This window comes from Corvus kubaryi, unplaced genomic scaffold, assembly GCF_017639235.1.
Source record: "Corvus kubaryi isolate FWS band 111438036 unplaced genomic scaffold, C.kubaryi_AGA036_p1.0 37361, whole genome shotgun sequence".
Classification (NCBI taxonomy): Eukaryota; Metazoa; Chordata; class Aves; order Passeriformes; family Corvidae; genus Corvus; species Corvus kubaryi.
Window position 1 is genome coordinate 4,432,276 of NW_024581118.1, and position 16,953 is coordinate 4,449,228.

The 16,953-nt window shown below is 54.8% G+C and overlaps 2 protein-coding genes across 5 annotated transcripts in view; one reads left to right on the forward strand and one right to left on the reverse strand.

Moving 5' to 3' along the window:
* Nucleotides 1-2,320: 2,320 nt before the first annotated feature.
* On the forward strand, nucleotides 2,321-9,875 carry TOR3A (torsin family 3 member A). The gene is made up of 6 exons (XM_042033823.1): nucleotides 2,321-3,140; nucleotides 3,519-3,632; nucleotides 4,276-4,541; nucleotides 5,105-5,280; nucleotides 7,261-7,385; nucleotides 7,856-9,875. The coding sequence occupies exons 1-6, from the start codon at nucleotides 2,840-2,842 to the stop codon at nucleotides 8,104-8,106; spliced, it is 1,233 nt and encodes a 410-aa protein (XP_041889757.1). The 5' UTR covers nucleotides 2,321-2,839; the 3' UTR covers nucleotides 8,107-9,875.
* Nucleotides 9,876-10,010: 135 nt separating this feature from the next.
* The window catches only part of ABL2 (ABL proto-oncogene 2, non-receptor tyrosine kinase), a 45,744-nt gene continuing 38,801 nt past the window's right edge, over nucleotides 10,011-16,953 (reverse strand). For all 4 annotated transcript variants that reach the window (XM_042033818.1, XM_042033820.1, XM_042033821.1 and 1 more), the window contains exon 11: nucleotides 10,011-16,436. In XM_042033818.1, coding sequence (XP_041889752.1) covers nucleotides 14,743-16,436 — 1,694 coding nt within the window. In that variant the 3' untranslated portion in view covers nucleotides 10,011-14,742. The remainder of the gene's footprint in view (nucleotides 16,437-16,953) is intronic.

The following is a 16,953-nucleotide window of genomic DNA, read 5'->3' on the forward strand; positions in this document are numbered from 1 at the left end:
AAAAGGGGTGGGAAATAAGCACTTCCCCTAAAGTCCTCCAATCCTTTCCCTACAATTTTTTTACTGAATCTAAAACTGAGAGATGAAAATAAGTCCTTAGTTCATATATCCCAAGTGTGGGACTGGTGATTTGTTCTTTGTACAATCTCAATATTTTCAAGAGACTGGGGATAGATAGGACTTTGCGGGGAAAAAAATGAAGGAAGGAGGGGACAGGACTCCTCTCTTACCCTTTATTCTAGATCTTTCTTTTATTTGGTGATCTAATCCATAGCTGTATTATACTGAGCTCTGGAGAGAGGCTGTTCTCCCCCTGCCTTCTGTCAGAGTGCAGGGATGGATGTGCAGAAGGAATTGCTGTATGGAAATGGGGATAAAAACGAAAAGATGGGTGCGTGGCATTTCCCTGGACAGCCTGTAAATGAAATTCTGGGTTGTGAGGTTCCCTCTGAGTGTTTGCTTGTCCCGAGCTGCATTGGGGTGTGGAATAAGCCAGGCATAACCGTTTCTTGTGGTGCTGTTTTTTCTTCAGACAGAAGCTGAGCTGAGGTGGTGGACTTTTAACCAGGTGGTTGCTGCACACCAGGACTGACTGTTTGGAGTAAGCAGCCATGAGTGGCAAGCTGAGCATCCTCCCATCATCTCGGGGGCTGTGCAGGTCCCTGCAGCTGCCTCTGCTGCCAGACTCACCTCAAGATTAGCAAACTGTAGTCAGGGCTTCAGCAGAGGAAGGAAAAAACCCATGTGCTTCCTAACCTACGGCAGGTATGAGCGAGGTCTACTCAGCATAATGCACTGGGATCTCTTCCAGTCCCCTGCAGGTTCCCTTCTAATCATGAGGGTAATTTCCTCCCTGAGGGCCCACACAGGGAATTGCTCAAGGAAGGTAATTCCTGCACTCGCAGCACTCCAATGCCTTGGTACCTGCAGGGCCAGGTCAGACAGGGTTAGCATCACCGAATCCCAGAATTATTTGGGTTGGAAGGGACCTTAACAATCATCTTCTTTCAACCCCTGCCATGTTCAGGGACACCTTCCACCAGACCAGGTTGCTCCAAGCCCCGTCCAGCCTGGCCTTGGACACTTCCAGGGATCCAGGGGCAGCCACAGCTTCTCTGGGCACCCTGTGCCAGGGCCTCCTAAAGAACTCGTTCTGTTTTTCCTTCTGGCTCTTACCATGGGCTGCACTTGGGCAGGGCTGGCATCCCAGGAACTATGCCATGAGCTGGTGCAGTGTTGGACAGTCAGTTTATCCTTCAGAATTTTCTTCCTTTGGAACACACAAGCATCTATTTTTTATGGCACCTGTCCCTTTTAATAAGCCGTTTTCAGCTAGAGCAGTTATCCCAGGTGGGTGAAGTTTGAATGTTACAGCTATTAATGTTTTTATAAATCTGTATAAATGCTTCAGGTGCCTCAACTAGTTTTCAGAAAGGCTGACAGCAGTTTAATTTGCTATGGCTACAGAAAGTTTGATGTTTAATTTATTTCTTTGATGCACTGTTTTTAGTTCTGTTTAAGTTGTTGCAGCTGGTGTTCAGGTTTCAGCCTCACTGTTTTTGTAGCTGGAAGGGGCCGTTTTGTTAGTCCCAGTACTTGTAATGCTGCCGTGTAATATTTGCAGGCACCTGTAGATGGTGATGCACTCTGCTCCGTGCCTGGGCTGCATTCCCCCCCCATCCACCTGGACCAGGGAATTGCCAGGCTGGATTAATTGCATTTATGATCCTTCTTGTTTTCTGAGCATGTGGAAAAACCTTGAAATCCTTTCAATTTCCAAAGCGTTTTGGCCTTGGTCTCAGTTAGGATATGCTGTGGGTGGACTTGTCCTGCTGCTCAGTAATTGTAGAGGTGTCACACTCTTACAGTAAGCCACCAGTGGGCACAGCTTAAGGTAAAATGCAAGTTATATGGGAATTACCCACTCTTTAAATTTCCCCCCCTACAGCCGAGCGTGTGTGTACCCCTTTCCAACATGAAAGCCAGGGATTGCGTGGGATTCTCGGATCCTGAACCAGCCCTAAGGGCTGCAGTTGCTGCTTCCCTGTCCTGGCAGGGGTTTACAAGGTTTACAGCTGGTTGGAGAAAGTGGATGTCGGTGATGACCTTAAGTGATGGCAGTGAGCTGTCCCTCAGTTCTCATGGGCGATTTTGGGGTGGTTCTGTGCCAATCCGGGTATTTCTGTTGCAGGCTGCTTGAGCCCTCCCTGCGTGTCCCCGTGTTTGGGTGTCCTGGCGTGCGGAGATGCCCGTCTCGGGTCGCTGAGGAACGGCACAGGCAGCGTCACCCAGCGCAGCACGCCTGTCCCGCTGCCAGCAGCGCAGCCGTGCGTGCCGGAGCTCTGACGGCACAGCTGAGCCGGGAGCCGCGCACAGCCGGGACAGCCGCGCTGCTCCCCGGGCTGATCCCCGCACCGCTCCCTTGGAACGGGCCCTGAGGAACAGCTGCTAGTTCCTCTTGCGTTTGTGGCTGCAAAACCTCAGCCGAGCCGCTGGGCTACTTAAAAACAGATTATTTGCCTTCCCCGGGCACTCGTCGCTGGTGCTGCAGCTCTGTGGGAACACGGCGCTCCTGGCATCTCTCCAGCTCCCCCGGCTCCCAGACACGGCTGGCCGGGCCCGGGGCGGGGCCGGAGGGTGCCGGGTGCCTCCGCCCGGGCACGGGGTTGGATTTTGCCGTGTCCCCGCGGCTGGGCCGGCGACGGGAAAGCCGCGTCTGTCCGGGCCCGGCACCGCCCGCAGCTGTCCCCCAGCCACGCCCGTCGCGCCGGGAAGTGAGCTCAGCTCGGGCCGGGGCCCAGCGCAGCCGGGCCCGCTGCCCTGCCGGACCCCCGCCGCCATGGGCCCGGGCAGGCTGCCGGCCCACCGGGGCCTCGGCTGCTGCGTCCTGGTGCTGCTGCTGCTCCTGGAGGGCTCGGGCAGCCCCGGGACACCGCCACCGCCCCGGCGGCACTGGGCAGAGGAGCAGGGAGCCGTCCCGGAGGGGAAACCGTGGGGCAGGGCGAGGTACGAAGCCGTGAAGAAGCATTTGGGAACTGTGAGTGCCCTCTCCAAGCAGTATTGGCAGTACGTGGCGTGCAAGGTGTGGCAGGAGGGCTGCGAGGAGGAGGAGAAGGAGCGACAGTCCAGTCCCATCCCAAGTAAGAGCCTTGCTCTGTTCTGTCCCTGTGCCTGCCCAGGAAGGAGCAGCAGGGCCGGACACGCTGCTGTGCTCCCGGCTCCTCTGGAGCTGCCTTCCCTTCCCGAGGGTCGCTGCCCCAGGCACCTCCTTCCTTGGCATAGCCGGGGATGAGGGCAGTGCGCTTGCACTTCTTGGGCACTCGGAGCCATCTGGAAGCAGCTGCTGCCAGTTCCGAGCTCCCTGTCCCTCCCCACAGGCAGGGCTGCCCTCAGGGGCACGGCTGAGTCCGTGCACCTGGGAGAGGGCTGCCCGTAACAGGGATCAGCTGAGCGTCTGCTCAGAATGCAAAAAAGCCACTTTCCTGGAACCTCTCTGCTCAGACTGCTGCCCTTTCCAGGCTGGAGCTTTCCTTTAGTGGGCCAAGATTACCTGGAGATCCTCTCTGCCTGGTACTGCAGCTTCGGCAAGTGCTGCGAGACAGGAGACTGCAGGATAATCAACAACATCACAGGTAGGGGCTGTGCTGCTTATTGGCTTGTTTCAAGGGGTTTTTCCTGTTAAAGTGTATTCTAGAAAGTGATGTGAGTAAAGGGCTTTTCTGTGCAGGGTGCTGAGCTGTGGGAGGGAGAGAGGCTGAGCTGAGGCCTGTGTCCCAGCCAGAGTTCTGAGACCAAGGAGAGTTTGTTCCTTACAGCGCAGCATGTCTGCTCCAGCCTGCCATGAGCCCTGCCTGCATCTCATAGCTTCCAGGCACATGCAGTGGGATCCAGACTGGCCCAGGACCCTGCCCTAGGTCGGGAGGGGACACTGAGACCTGTGTGTAAGCCAGGAGTCAGTGTATTTGTGTTTTGCTGTCCCTGAGACTCCTGGTTTGCAAACCCTGTGCTGGCAGCTTGGGAGGGCCTTTGGGCATCCACGCTCTCTGCAGCTGCCAAACACTTCCACCTCTTCCTAAAGGAAAAAAGGAGTCAGTGAAAGATTTGTGTCTTCTTGGAGCCAGAGGCTGATGTAGGCAGGGCACAGGCAGCCTGTGGCTTTAATGTCACTTCAGAGTCCTCTCGGCCAGGCAGCCCTGCCACATTTTCTCCCTCTTATTCCCACCTGCAGTAGCTGTGCTGGCAGTTTAAGGCTGAGCTCCTGCTCTCTCTGTGCAGGGCTGGAGGCAGACCTCAGTGGGCAGCTCCACGGGCAGCACTTGGCCAAGGAAGTGGTGGTCCGGGCACTGCAGGGGTTCCTGCAGAGCCCAGGGCCCCAGCAGGCGCTGGTCCTGTCCTTCCACGGCTGGTCCGGCACGGGGAAGAACTTTGTGGCTCGGCTGGTGGCCAGCCACCTGTACCGGGACGGGCTGAAGAGTGAGTGTGTCCGGGTGTTCATCTCCCTGCTCCACTTCCCACACCACAACTACATGGACTCCTACAAGGTGAGAGCCACCAACACGGGATGGTGCAGTGTGCTGGGCTGGAGTTCATATCCTTCCCAGCAGCCCACGTGGGGCCGTGGTTGGTGTTTATGAGTGACACTGTGGCTCACACAGCGCTGTCCTGGTCACTGCTGAGCAGGGCTTGCATGGCCTCGAGGCTTCCTCCCTCTCCCACTCTGCCCCTGAGGTCACAGGCTGGCGGTGTACAGGAAGTTTGGGACACACCAAAGAGCTGAGCCCTGGTGACCCAAGGGATGTTCCGTGCCATTTACTGCCATGCTCGGGAATAAAAGCTGCAGGGAGGGGGTTTGGGGGCAGGAAGCCATTGCTCAGAGACTGGCTGGGCATCAGCCTGTTTGTGGCAGGGTGGGTGGCTGCCTTTGCACCACTTGATTTCTTTCTTTCCTCTTTCCTTCACTTATTAAACTATTTTATCTCGCCTCACTCGTTTTCCTGCCTTTGCTCTCCCTGTTCTCTGCCCTGTCCTGCTGGGTGGGAGCTGTGGTGCTTGGCTGGGTTATCCCAGGGCATCCCCAGGCTCTTGACGCTCCTCCCTGCTGCAGGCCCAGCTGCAGAGGCAGATCAGCGAGACCCTGCAGCGCTGCAGGCAGGCCCTGTTCATCTTCGACGAGGCCGAGAAGCTGCATTCCAGCCTTCTGGATGCCATCAGGCCCTTCATGGCTCACCATGACAGCAAGGGCCACGTGGATCACCAGAGATCCATCTTCCTCTTCCTCAGGTGATTTCTGGGCCCCTGAAGGGATGGGGAGGAACCAGGTGATGGTATTTATCCCCTGAGGTGTGTGGTACCAGGGGCTCAGGCTGCAGGGGAGGGCACAGATACCTCCTTCCCTCGTCGTGGTTGCCTCCCTGTTCAGTTTTACCTATGGATGCTGGGCATCCTCCCTGGGAACAGGGCATTTGCAGGAGCTAATGTGGGACACCTGAGCCAGTGTCTAGACTTTGAGGCAAGGAAGCAGAGTCAGTTAACGTGGTGTCACCCTGCCCAGCTGAGCAGATGTCACACTCCAGGGAGCAAAGCTGGGGCTGAAGGCCTTGGTGGGAAGTTGCTGTGCGCTGTTAGGAGCTGGGGAGTTTCCACTGCCTGGCTGTGGCTGCAGACTGAGGCGCTGTGAGGCTGATCCTGGCATCAGCACAGCCCGGTTTAGTTGGTTCCTCTCCCAGGAGATGGGCACATGTGCACCCCAGCACTGTCTCTGGGTGGGATGCAGCTGGAGGGAGAAATGGGACATCTCAAAACCAAGATGTGAGGCAGGCACCTGTCTGAAGTAGCTCCTAAAGAATGAGAGACCCTTGGGCCCCTTTCAGTGTAGGAATTGCAGCCTTCAGCTTGGCTCTGGCAGGAGCTGTTCCCACTGGTTGGGGGTGAGCAGAGCATTCCTCCTCCACCTCCCACCATCCAGGCAAGTGTTGTACCCTCCAAGCTTGGTGGTTCCCTCAGAGAGGTTTCCCTGCCTGTGGAGGACCTGTCTGTGTGCCCAGGGCCTGTGGAACTGACCACAGTCTGGTCCCACCTGCGTGGGCCTCCAGCAGGGCCGTGGCAGAAGGGGCAGGTCCTGCCCTGTTGCTCAGCACAGGGTGGACGTGCTGCCAGCTGCACTGGGCTGACCTCGTGTCCTGCCTGGAAAGCCAGCAAGGTCAGCAATGGGCACCGTGTTGCCCCACCTTGTGCCACCAAGCAGAGGGGAGCAGGGTGCCTTGAACTGCAGCAGTGTGTAATCCCAGGGGTTTCATCATTGCTGGTGGCAGTGTGACACTGACCTGCTTCAGGAGGGACAGCTCTGCTCCAGGGCTCCTGGGGACATGGGCACGGTGGTGCAGCTCTGCCCAGGTGTGGGAGCCGGGGCTGGCTGCCTGTCCCGGGTCAGAAGGGGCTGCTTGTCCCGTAGTTTGGGTTGGGAGCAGGATCAGTACAAGCTGTTTTCCCCTAACAAGGGGCGGGTGGGGTGGTGGTGGCAATCAGTGGTGGCTTTTTAATTTTTGCTGCCTTCCATTTGGGGTCCAGAGCCACTGACATGGGGACAGGGTGCAAAGTCTATGTCTCCCACTGCCTCTCTGCCTCCCACCCTGAGCTCTGCATCCAGCTGGTTCCCAGTTCACTGGGGCATTCAGGGCTGGGGGCAAACCCCTCACCAGCACTTGGGGGGGCTACTTTTCCAGGGTGAAGGGCTGTCCTTGGACCCTCAACAGCTGCCAGGACCTTGCAATCCTCACCACTGTGGGTGTCCAGAGGAGTCCTTAGGTGGGAACTGTGCTGCAGCTTTGTCCCATGGGCAGAGGATGCTTTGCCAAGTGCTGGGCTGCCACTTGAATCCCTGCCCTGGACCTTTACTTCCAGTAGGACTCCTGTGTGCTCTGCCCTTTAGCTTGGACTTTGTGGTGGCTTATTCAGCATGTGGTGTGGAGCCAAGTGTCACCTGCGAGGTCGAGGGCTTCCCAAGCCAGGACAGGGGACTGAGGGAGGTGGAGGAATCTGCTGCCTCTGGGTCTGAGCTGGCAGGATGGCAAACACAGCTGGATCAATGCCTATGGAAAGGGGCTCTTTGGGAAGAAGGCTGGCTCTCCACGTGCTGATCCTAGACAGCAAATCCTCTGTTGCCAACAGAACTGCTGGGGCGTGTCTGCAGGGAAGCTGCTGGCAGCTCTCAGCAGCTCAGCTCTGGAGGAAATCTTGAGTGACTTCCCTCTGTGTCCTCAGCAATCTTGGTGGCAACACCATCAATGAGGTCGCCCTGGACTTCTGGCGAGCCGGCCGGGCACGGGAGGAGATCTCCATGGAGCTCCTGGAGCAGCGGCTGCGGCTGGAGCTGCAGGAGGCTGCAGGTAAGAGCTGGGCTCGCTCCTGGGGGGCTGTGGGCAGCTGCCTGCAAAGCTGCCCCTCTGCACCGTCTCACCCTGTGTGCCACGCAGGCCTGTGCGTGGGGGAATGAGCCCTCACCCCACTCCAGGCCGGGCTGGTCAAAGATGAGAGCCCCATCCCTGGTCCCTGTGAGCCAAGGCATGTGGGGAGGGAGCCAAGAGTCCTTCTGGCCCCCTTCAGCCCTGCAAATGGCCGGGGGCAAGAGGCAGCCCAGTGCCACAGGGCAGTACTAAGGCTTCTCTGGGGCTCCAGGCATCTCTTGGCATGATTCCTGGAGATGCTCTGTGCTCGGGCTCAGTGCTGAGCAGCTCTGCACAAGTGGGTCCCACCACACACGGCTGGACGAGCCCCTCGCAGCCAGGCCTGGCCTCGCAGAGGGGCGGTGCTCTCGGGGGAAGCTGCTGAGTTTGCCTTGCCTTGTGTTTCTCTCCAGAGAGCAGTTATGCCCACAGCCACCTCCTCCAGGAGAACCTCATTGATTTCGTGGTGCCCTTTCTGCCTCTGGAGTACCACCACGTGAAGCTCTGCGCGCGCGACGCCTTCCTGGCCCGCGGGCTTCCCTACACCGAGGCAATGCTCGACGAGGTGGCCCAGATGATGGTGTTTGTCCCCAAAGAGGAGAAGCTTTTCTCTGCACAGGGCTGCAAATCCGTGCCCCAGCGCATCAATTACTTCCTTCCTTGAACACCAGGTGGGACCACACGTGTGCTGAAGGTGGTGCTGCACTCTGGGAGCTGCTCTCTTTGCTCAGCGTCAGGCAAGCAGATGACCCAGCCAGGCACTTGCACAAGGACTTAACAGAGACTGAACCTCCTGTTACTCCCAGAGCTGTTACAGGGAAGGAGGTGCATCCCTTACACCTGGGATGTGGGGACAGCCTGTGCTTGGCTGTGTTTGGAGTCTGTCTGGTGTTTCAAGTCCCTTCTTTGAGCTGGCAGTAGCCTGATGTGGTTCTGCTGACAGATGCTGTTCCATGGGGGCGAGGACTGGCAATGTCCAAGTCCTTGGTTTGTTGCTGTGTGGTGAAGGGAGGCCTTGGGCAGGCTGGTCCTGTTGACACTGTGGCCAGAGCCATGTCCCCGTCCCCAGTTTTCTCTGTCACTTTACAAGATCACCCAGAACTGTTCTGCTGGAGTTGAGTTTTTCCCCTCTTGCTCTCATGCCTTTCTAAGGTGTCTGCTGCTCAGGGACACATGGGCCAGGATCATAGTCTGCACAGGGAGAAAATGACTGAATAATCTCCTCTGGAGATGCCAGATCCATAGCTCTCACTTCGGAGTGCCCATCTCTCACTGGAGTCTTCCGTTGTATGGAAGCTGCTGCCGGGGTGAGGGGAACTTCTGCTGCCATTGTTTTTCTAAGTGGGGTGGTGAAGAGCCCGTTTCCTTCACTGCAAAACCAAAAAGGGGAGAGAATCCTTCTGCCAAGGGCAAAGGGCAGCTGAGGACGATGGTGGCTGAAGCACCAGGCTGCAGGTAAATGTGAGTTTTCATGGATGCAGTAAAAGCTTGGTTTTTTCCTTTTTTTTTTTTTGTTTTTCTCCTCAGTACATTTCATGCTGTGGTTTTTCAGCTGGTATCAGCATTATTATTATTATTCCAAGGGGCTGTTTGCTGTCTGGGTACTCGCCAGGTGATAAGTGTGTTACAGCAGCTCCAAAAAATGTCAACAGTGTTACGGGAATGACTTTGTGACCTCTGGGTCAAAACTCCCTTCCAACAGGGCTGTGCTGCCGAGGGGTGAACAGCACATGCCAAGGACAGGGCCTGGCTTCCCGGCCACCCCCACAGGGGACCTTTGATCTACTTTAAGCTTTGACCCATTTTGCAGTGCCAGCGATGAGGGGAAAGATTGACCAGACACGTCCTGGCCCTGCAGGCTTTGAGTCCCTGCGGGCACGCTGGCTCCGTTATCTAACAGATAGTCCCGGGCAGAGGTGAGCCAGCTGCTTTCCTGCTGCTCAGCCAACTTGGCTGCTGCGTGGGGTGGACCTTCGGGCTCTGCCAGCCTGTGTGAGCAGGCATTTCTGAGACTTGGTTTATGGTTAATCTCGGGTGTCAGAAGCCTGGGAAACAGCGGGGGCAATGGACCCAGGGATGGCAGCTGGGGAAGAGGCTGCTGCCCCACAGGACACAACTCGGGTTGTGTTTGGCCACCCGGGCAGAAAGTTCAGCAAGCTGTTTGTTGAAGGTTGTGTGTAAGCCTGGATAAACTGGGATTTTTTTCTAAGTGTAAGAAAGTGTTGAGCTGTTTGGGTTAGGCTGACACAGGCTGGGGTGGCACCAACGGTGAGGCAAGAGCTGCGCTCTGCCAGGTCCCAAGGGTGTGTGTCTCACTGGGGTGAGCTTTGATCAGCCCCACGACAGCAAGAGCTGCTCTCTGACCATGTTGGGGCAACAATTTGGTTCTAAACAGATACCACATAAATAAAGATACTGCTTTTTTTTTTGCAACCTGGTGGGACTAAATTATTTCTCTTTTTAAAACAGGTTTATAACAGGTTTTTCTACCCAAACGAATGAGCTTCTGGTTAGGACTGAGCAGCTTCAAATATTCATTAAGAAAAAAAAAAGCAGCACCTACTCAAGTGGTTTTTGCCAATAAAATATTGCAACCTTTATTTAAAACAAAATGCAAATTGGCAAAACTTTGTGGAACGACAGGCAAAGAGGCCCTTCCAAGGGCCTTATTTACATCAAGTTTAACACTGTTCGCAGTTCACAGTCAGACGATAGTGAGAGAATTAAATTAGAAAAACAACCAAAATATATTACAATAACAATTAAAAAACAAAAACAGTTGACAACACTGCTAAGAGTGATCGGTGATTAACGTGTTTCATTTCAATCCATTCCTGCCCTCAACGAGTTCACTACCAATACACAGTGCCATGTGAGCCGGGCGGGCTCCACCTCCCGTGCACAACAGACATGGGGAAGAACGACCTCCTTTGGTACAGACATTGCTGAGTGTGAGAAACAAGGCAGAGTCCCAGAACCTCTCGTTACCTGCCACCAGAGAATGGGCTGAGGGCTTTGTTCCAGATCCAGAGATCTGCAGCACAACCCCAGCACGCAGCAGTGCTGGCCAGTGCCCTGGGAGCTTTCCACACATGCTGCAGTCTCTGCCTTTCAGTCTCCCTGCCCGCTCCTGATGGGCAGCAGGGCTGAGCTGAGTGTGTTACCCGAGGAGGCAGCAGCCTGATGGCTTTGGAACCACCCCCTTCTGGAGTCCTTCTGGAGTCACTCGTGCCTGTCAGCGCTGCGGGTGCCCAGAGGAAAAGGCTGCCTCAGGTAAGCGGTAGCACACGAGGGTCGGGATTGCTCTGTGGCTGCACAGTGTAACCCACCCCCCACCTCTGCCTGCTGGGGGGGCTGCTCTGGCTCCACTGTGGGGGTTGGGTCCCTGTGCCCCACAACTCCTGCAAAAAGCACCCTGACAGATGTCAGCCTTGTGTTTGGCCGTCTCTCAGACACAAGGCCAGTGGCACCCAGGAGAAACGGCCTGAGGAGGACAGGCACAGCTCTCCCTCCCTCCCTGCTGTGTTCTGCATCAGCAATGCTGCTCCCTTCAATTCCCCTTTCCCAGTGGCTAAATTTGGTGCAGACCCAAGACCCAGACTCTTAGCTCAGCATCACCCCTGTCCACACTAATGAAGAACGTGACTGAATTGAGTGCACCACGTGGGGGTTAAGAAGGGTGTACAGTGCAGGAAGAAGAGAGAATTGCACCTGTGAGCGAATTCCCACAGTGGTAGGAAGAGAAAGTGCCCCACTGAGCTCACTCTGTGAGCACGTGCTTTGTGCTTGGCGCTACCAGGCCCGTGGGTGCCATCCCCGTGGCAAAGATGACTTTAAATGCTTTAAATTCTGGCCCATAGTAGTGCAAGTGAGAGAGCCCAGCTCCAGCCATGCCCTCACGGCTGCCTGACAGTGCTGAGGAGCAGAAAGAACAGGATTTATGTCTTGTCCCCTGCCCCAAACCATGGAGCATGAAGTGCTCTTCGCTGGGACAAGTAATGGGTGTCACCCCATACATGTTCCTTTGCACATACGGTGCCAGGCTGAAAGCAGAGAATTGGCCACAGTGGAGACCTTTAAGGCTGAAGAGAAAGCCAGACCGAGCTAAAGGGAGAGGGAATGGTCAAAGTTTTAGGAGTAGCTGTGGAAGGAAGAACAACTGGATGGTGATTTACAGCAGAAGCAGCTTTCCTGGATAGCATCCTTTTGCTATCCTGCCACAGGGCAGGGGCCATTGCAGTTTGGGAATAAAACACTGTAGGGCAGCAGAAGTCCCAGCAATTCTGCAGCATTCAATTTAGGGGGGAAAAAAGCCTGTCAAGTCAGCACTACCTCTGCCACAATCTCCCTCCCTGATGTTAGATGATAGGTAAGAGCAGAGAAAACACTTTGCACGGGAGTGACAACAGGCGAATCCCCAAATTCCACTGCCTTTGTTTTTCCACCACAGGAGGGCTCAGAACTAAATGGGCTCCTGTGTTGGGCACAGAGGTTGTAGAGTCTCTGTGCTTGGCAATGCCCAAAAGCTGCCTGGACATGATCCTCAGAGGTGGCTCTAGGTGGCCCTGCTTGGGTAAAGCGTTTGGACCAGGTGGCCTCCAATGGCCCCTCCAACCTCAGCCATTCTGTGACTCTGTCCTGTCCCACTGCCCATCTCTGCTGCAGGGCCCAGGAGAAACCACGGGGCATCTGAAAGGAAGTGGGGATGGCCAGTGTTCTTTGGGACACATCTGCTTTCTTCAGAAAGGGCTGGAAGGGGGGAGTTCTAGCAGTTAGAAATTCCATACTGCTATTTTGTCACTTTTGCTGGAGCTTTTCTGGAAGACTGGCATTCAGGGGAGAAAAAAAAAAGGCTTCTTTCAAAATTTCATCAGAATTGGGCTAAGCTTTAAAATGTTGTGGTTAGAATTCCCCTGGGAATCCCTTCAGTTCCAGCCTGTTTGTCCCAGGCTGAGCAGCAGTCCAAGGATGGAACCACATGATTGTCTGCCAGGGCAAGCAAGACCTGCCCTTCTGCCCCAAAGAAAAGAGAGCCCCCACCTTCTAAACCCTTCTGATTGTTTGGCAGGCCATGTGAAGCAATGCCACAAGCCACCTTCCCTTTGCAGGTCACCTTTCCAAAGGCAGTTAGTTTGGATGCACACCTTCCATAAAGATGACTGAAAGAGATAAGGTAAACCACAAAAGCCCTCAGTAAAGTCTACCAGATAAGGAGTTGGTACTCTGCCTGATGTGGCTGTGGGGAGAGGAGCCTTGGGACAGCCCCGAGGGCTGCAGGGGATCAGGACTTGCCAGCACAAGGGGCTGCTTCGTTCTTTTTTCCCCCCTACCCTTTCACTTACTGGGCCATGGAAGCCCACTGGTCCCTTGTACCTCCCTGCTGTGCCTCCACACACCCTGACACAACTTTGCTTAGCTCAGACCAGAATGAAATGAGGATTCTCAGACACCAGCCCATTTCTAAAGATTTTTCCAGGCCTGTCTTGCTCTGTGGAAAAAACAGCAACACTTGCTGACACCCCCAGCCTGCTTCCAAGCACCAACATGTGCTTCTGAAGTCACACCTGTGCCACAGCTCCACTCTAAATGCTCAGACTAAAAGCAGCACAGTCACACTTGAAAAACAAGTTTTAAAAGTGTTTTAGCCAAAAATAAAAGATTTAAGGTGCAAAGCAAGCGAGATCCTCTATCACCAGCAGTGTGAATTGAGCAGCAGCATGCAGGTAATGTGTATTTGGAGCCAGGTTTCAGGCCTGTTTCCTTTCCTCACAAACCAGCAACTGAGCTCTTCCTACTTGCCAGTACATTTACACCTTGGGGAGTTGCACATAGACACAGACCAGCTTTTTGAGGCCCCAGCAGTCTGCAAACAGCACCAGGACCAAGGATGACAACGTCACCCACTCAGCTGCTCTCATTCTGGGATTGTTAGAAGGCATCAGAGACCCAGTGGAAGCCCTTCAAGGTAGAGCCACAGCTTTTGTTGCCACGCCTCAGGCAGAGGAGTGCACAGGGTCTGTGCATGTTCCCTCCACCACAGCGTAGGATTCTGGTCTAGCCTTTAAAATACAGGAATAAGTACATGGGCATGCCTGTGGTGTTTCCCTGTGTGCTGCCATACTTTATCACCTTGGGATGCAGGGAAGCTGGAAGCCTGTGAGACAGGTAAGCACCAGAACAAATCCCAGGAATCTGGCAGTGTGAAGGGTCAGGGACAGGTCCAGGGAACCCTGCAGCAGTTAGGACATGTGGTGGGCAGGCTGGGCTGTACTTTCTGGCTCTCCAGCTGGCCCTGCAGTGCTGTGACTGCTAAAGGAATGTGGAGAACAGCCAGGGGAGCGGAGGCTCTGCCTTACCTACCATGGGTCCTCACGGTGATCAAACGGAACTGGGGAGTCAACCTGGTAACAAGTTAAAAACAATCTAGAGCTTAAAGAAAGAAAGAACCCACCCACTCCAACAACAACACTGGCAAGTTGTGCAAGAGCCCCAAACTACTCAAAAATGACCATCAAGCAGCACCTGTGCTAGACCACTAGAAATAGGTATCAGCTGAGTGAAGGCTGCGTGGTGGGAAGGGGGAATTCCAGTGGTCAGTCTGCCCAGCATCCCTGACGCTTCCAACACAATGACGATGAGAACGTGGCAGATGGGGTGGACAGGAGGGAAAAGGGACAGTTCCATATATTAACTAATCTTGCAGTTCTCATTACAGCAGCAACAGCGCTATGGAAGTTAAGCCATCCAGCCCAGTGCATCCACCTCCAGCAGCTCTGAATACTGTCAGTGCATTAGACCTTCCCCCCTAGCTGCACACGACCCCCCTGCGGAGCCCCTCCAGCTCCAACTGCTCTGCTGCTGGTACCAGCAGAGCCCCAGTGCCTTTCCTGGGCCTCGTCAGGACAGCAAAGCACACGTGAGTGCAGCCAGGGCAGGGTCTGTAGAGCCGAGCAGCTGCAGCCACCCCAGGGCTCCGGCTGCCACCACGTCCTGCCCAGAGGGAGAACCTGCCATCGGTTCTCCTGCCTCTCCGAGGGATGAGAAGGAACTTCCTTCCCTTGCCATACCAAGCAGATCAGCCTGACTAGGTAGGGACAGATCCTTGATGTCCTGTGCCTTACAGCTTTAATCTACCCTCTCCATCCCCAATTTTTTGAGATGAACCTGTAAACGTGAGGAGAACTCAGTGATCTGAGGTACTTCACATACTCAAGTATCAGTCTTTCCTTTTGAAAGCATCAGTACAGAAAAACAGTCCCCCCCTCCCCGTGTGTGTTTCTCTTACCCAGATCGACAGTAGCTACCTTTGCACCACATCACTGATTTCTTGGACACATGACAATAAGTTATTAAGGACGGGGTTTGCCCCAGGGACGCCAGCAGCTGTCGAGGACACCTGCAGCTCCTGCAGGCTGAGTTCCAGTTTGCTCACGGCTTCCCGGAAGGCAAATTTGTTGCGCGTGTGCGGGATGCAGTCCACGTAGCCTGAGCAGTAATCCAGCAGCTGGTGCCCCGTGTCCACCAGCTGGCTGTTGGGTGTGGGCTCGGCGATGGCGCTCGAGAGCAGATCCGCGCACTCCAGCAGCGCCTCCTTGCTGATCTTGTCTGCGGAGATTTTCTCGGCCACCTGCTTGGTCTTTCTCAGCGCTACCTTGGTGCCAGCCGTGCCGTTGGCCATTTTCACTGGGGAGGTGGAAGACGATGACAGAGGCACTTGAGGCGGAGGCATCACGGGCCTCCCAGATTTTCCACCAACAGGTGCTGCTGCTGCTGCCTTCTTACTCCCTTCGCTCGGTTCCAGTCCGTGCTGCGCTCCCGCCGCGCTGCTCAGCTCTTCTGCTGCATCCGAGCAGGCAGCTGGCTGTTGCAGGAGCCGCATCACTGGTGGTGGAGGTGGAGCACACTTTGGTTTTACCCGTCTGGGCCGGTCCCTGTCGCCGGAAGAAGTGACCTGATGCTCAGATAAGAGCTTAAATTTATTACCCTGAGAGTCTGTGCCAATGAGCTGCACGTCTGCTGGAGTGTGTTTTAGAGTGGGTGAGATTAGGACTGGCACTTTGTGGTTATGAGTGGTTGGAAGTATTGCTGCAGCCTTTACCGGAGATGACCACCCTGTCCTCTCGCCATCCTCAAGGGCCCCTTGTCGTGGGCCACTGTTTTTTTCTTTGCCCTTAGGAGCTGCCGCTAGCCCTGGACCCTCCTTTTCTTCCGCTGCGGAGGGAGTTCGGAAAGGGAGTGCTGTGGCACCCCTTGGCAAGAGTTTTGCTTTTGGTCTCTCTCTGGTCAAAGCAGAGCCTTCTTCAAACCTTTTGGGAATCAGGTCACTGGCCCTCGCCGTGCTCTCATCGGGCTGAGAGGAGGTGGACACAGTCCGTTCCAGCTGAATTTTTGACCTCTGGGAATTTCTGGGAAGGGTCATTGCCATCCTATCCTGCTCTGGAAGCCCTGAGGACATGGAAGATGTAGAGTTTGACCTTGGAAAAGGCTTTGAAGCTTCTTCATTGCCAGTGGGTTTTCCTGCTCGTAAACCCAGTGTCTTTTTAATCAAGCGTGGCGTAAAGAAGCCAGTGATGCCCGACCACCCTCCACCAGTGCTCACACCCCCAGCACTGCTGGGCCCAGTGCCATCCTCGCTGTAGAAGGTCCTCTGCACAAAGCCCCCTCCGTAGCACTTGGGGGGTGTCAGGCTCGTGTCCTGCTGCGCGGGAGCAAAGGAGAACCCGTCCACGTGCTGCAAGGAGGCAACAGAGGAAAAGTTACCCGTCAGCTCGTATTTCTTGTGGGGCTGGTTCTCCATCTCCCGGAAGGAACTGCTGCGCTTGGGAGGCGTGGGAGCATTCCTCTTCTTCATAAAGGAGCTGAAGAAGCCCCCTTTCCTGTCCCTGGTGAACGTGGTCTCTTTGGCATCCTCCAGGAGGCTACTGGGGGACTTGTCCCTCTGCTTGCGGGGCAGTGCGGGGGACCCGCCTGTCGGCTGTGTGCTTCTGATGAAACCTGGGCGGAAGAAACAGGTGTCAATGTGCACAGTCCATTTCCATTTCCACCTCCCTGTCCTGCACTGGTGTATTTACCTGCCCAGGTGCTGCAGAGACAGAGTGAGAAGCAGAGAGAACTTGTATTTTATTATTTTTTCTCTACTTTTTTTCCGTTTCTTGTCTGTTTTCTACACTGAGGAGGCCACTTTGGAGAGAGATCAGAAAAGAGTTGCTCTTTTCTTTTAGTTTATTACTCCCTTCCTGTTATTTTTTGCTCCTTTCCAAATACCCTAAGCATAGAAGAAAATCTCTTGCTGCACTGTTAACTTCAGTTTTGAAGCTGTCGTTTAAAAAAGAGCAGCAAAACCAAATTTGAAAGAAAAAACACAATGGGATTTTCTAAAAGAACATTGAAAAAGCTAAAATGTCTTCTATTTGCTAGTAAATAACTGGGCCAACAGCACTCATGACACAACAGCACAAAGCTGCTGTCGTGTTGTTCTTTGTTTCTCGGGGAATTTACACCCAGAGCACGT

Bases quoted from the DNA above. Each gene is read 5' to 3' on its own strand.
- TOR3A (XM_042033823.1), top strand. From the start codon at position 2,840: ATGGGCCCGGGCAGGCTGCCGGCCCACCGGGGCCTCGGCTGCTGCGTC. The intron at 3,141-3,518 runs GTAAGAGCCTTG...TGCCCTTTCCAG, and splicing joins ACAGTCCAGTCCCATCCCAA to GCTGGAGCTTTCCTTTAGTG. The intron at 3,633-4,275 runs GTAGGGGCTGTG...CTCTCTGTGCAG, and splicing joins GATAATCAACAACATCACAG to GGCTGGAGGCAGACCTCAGT.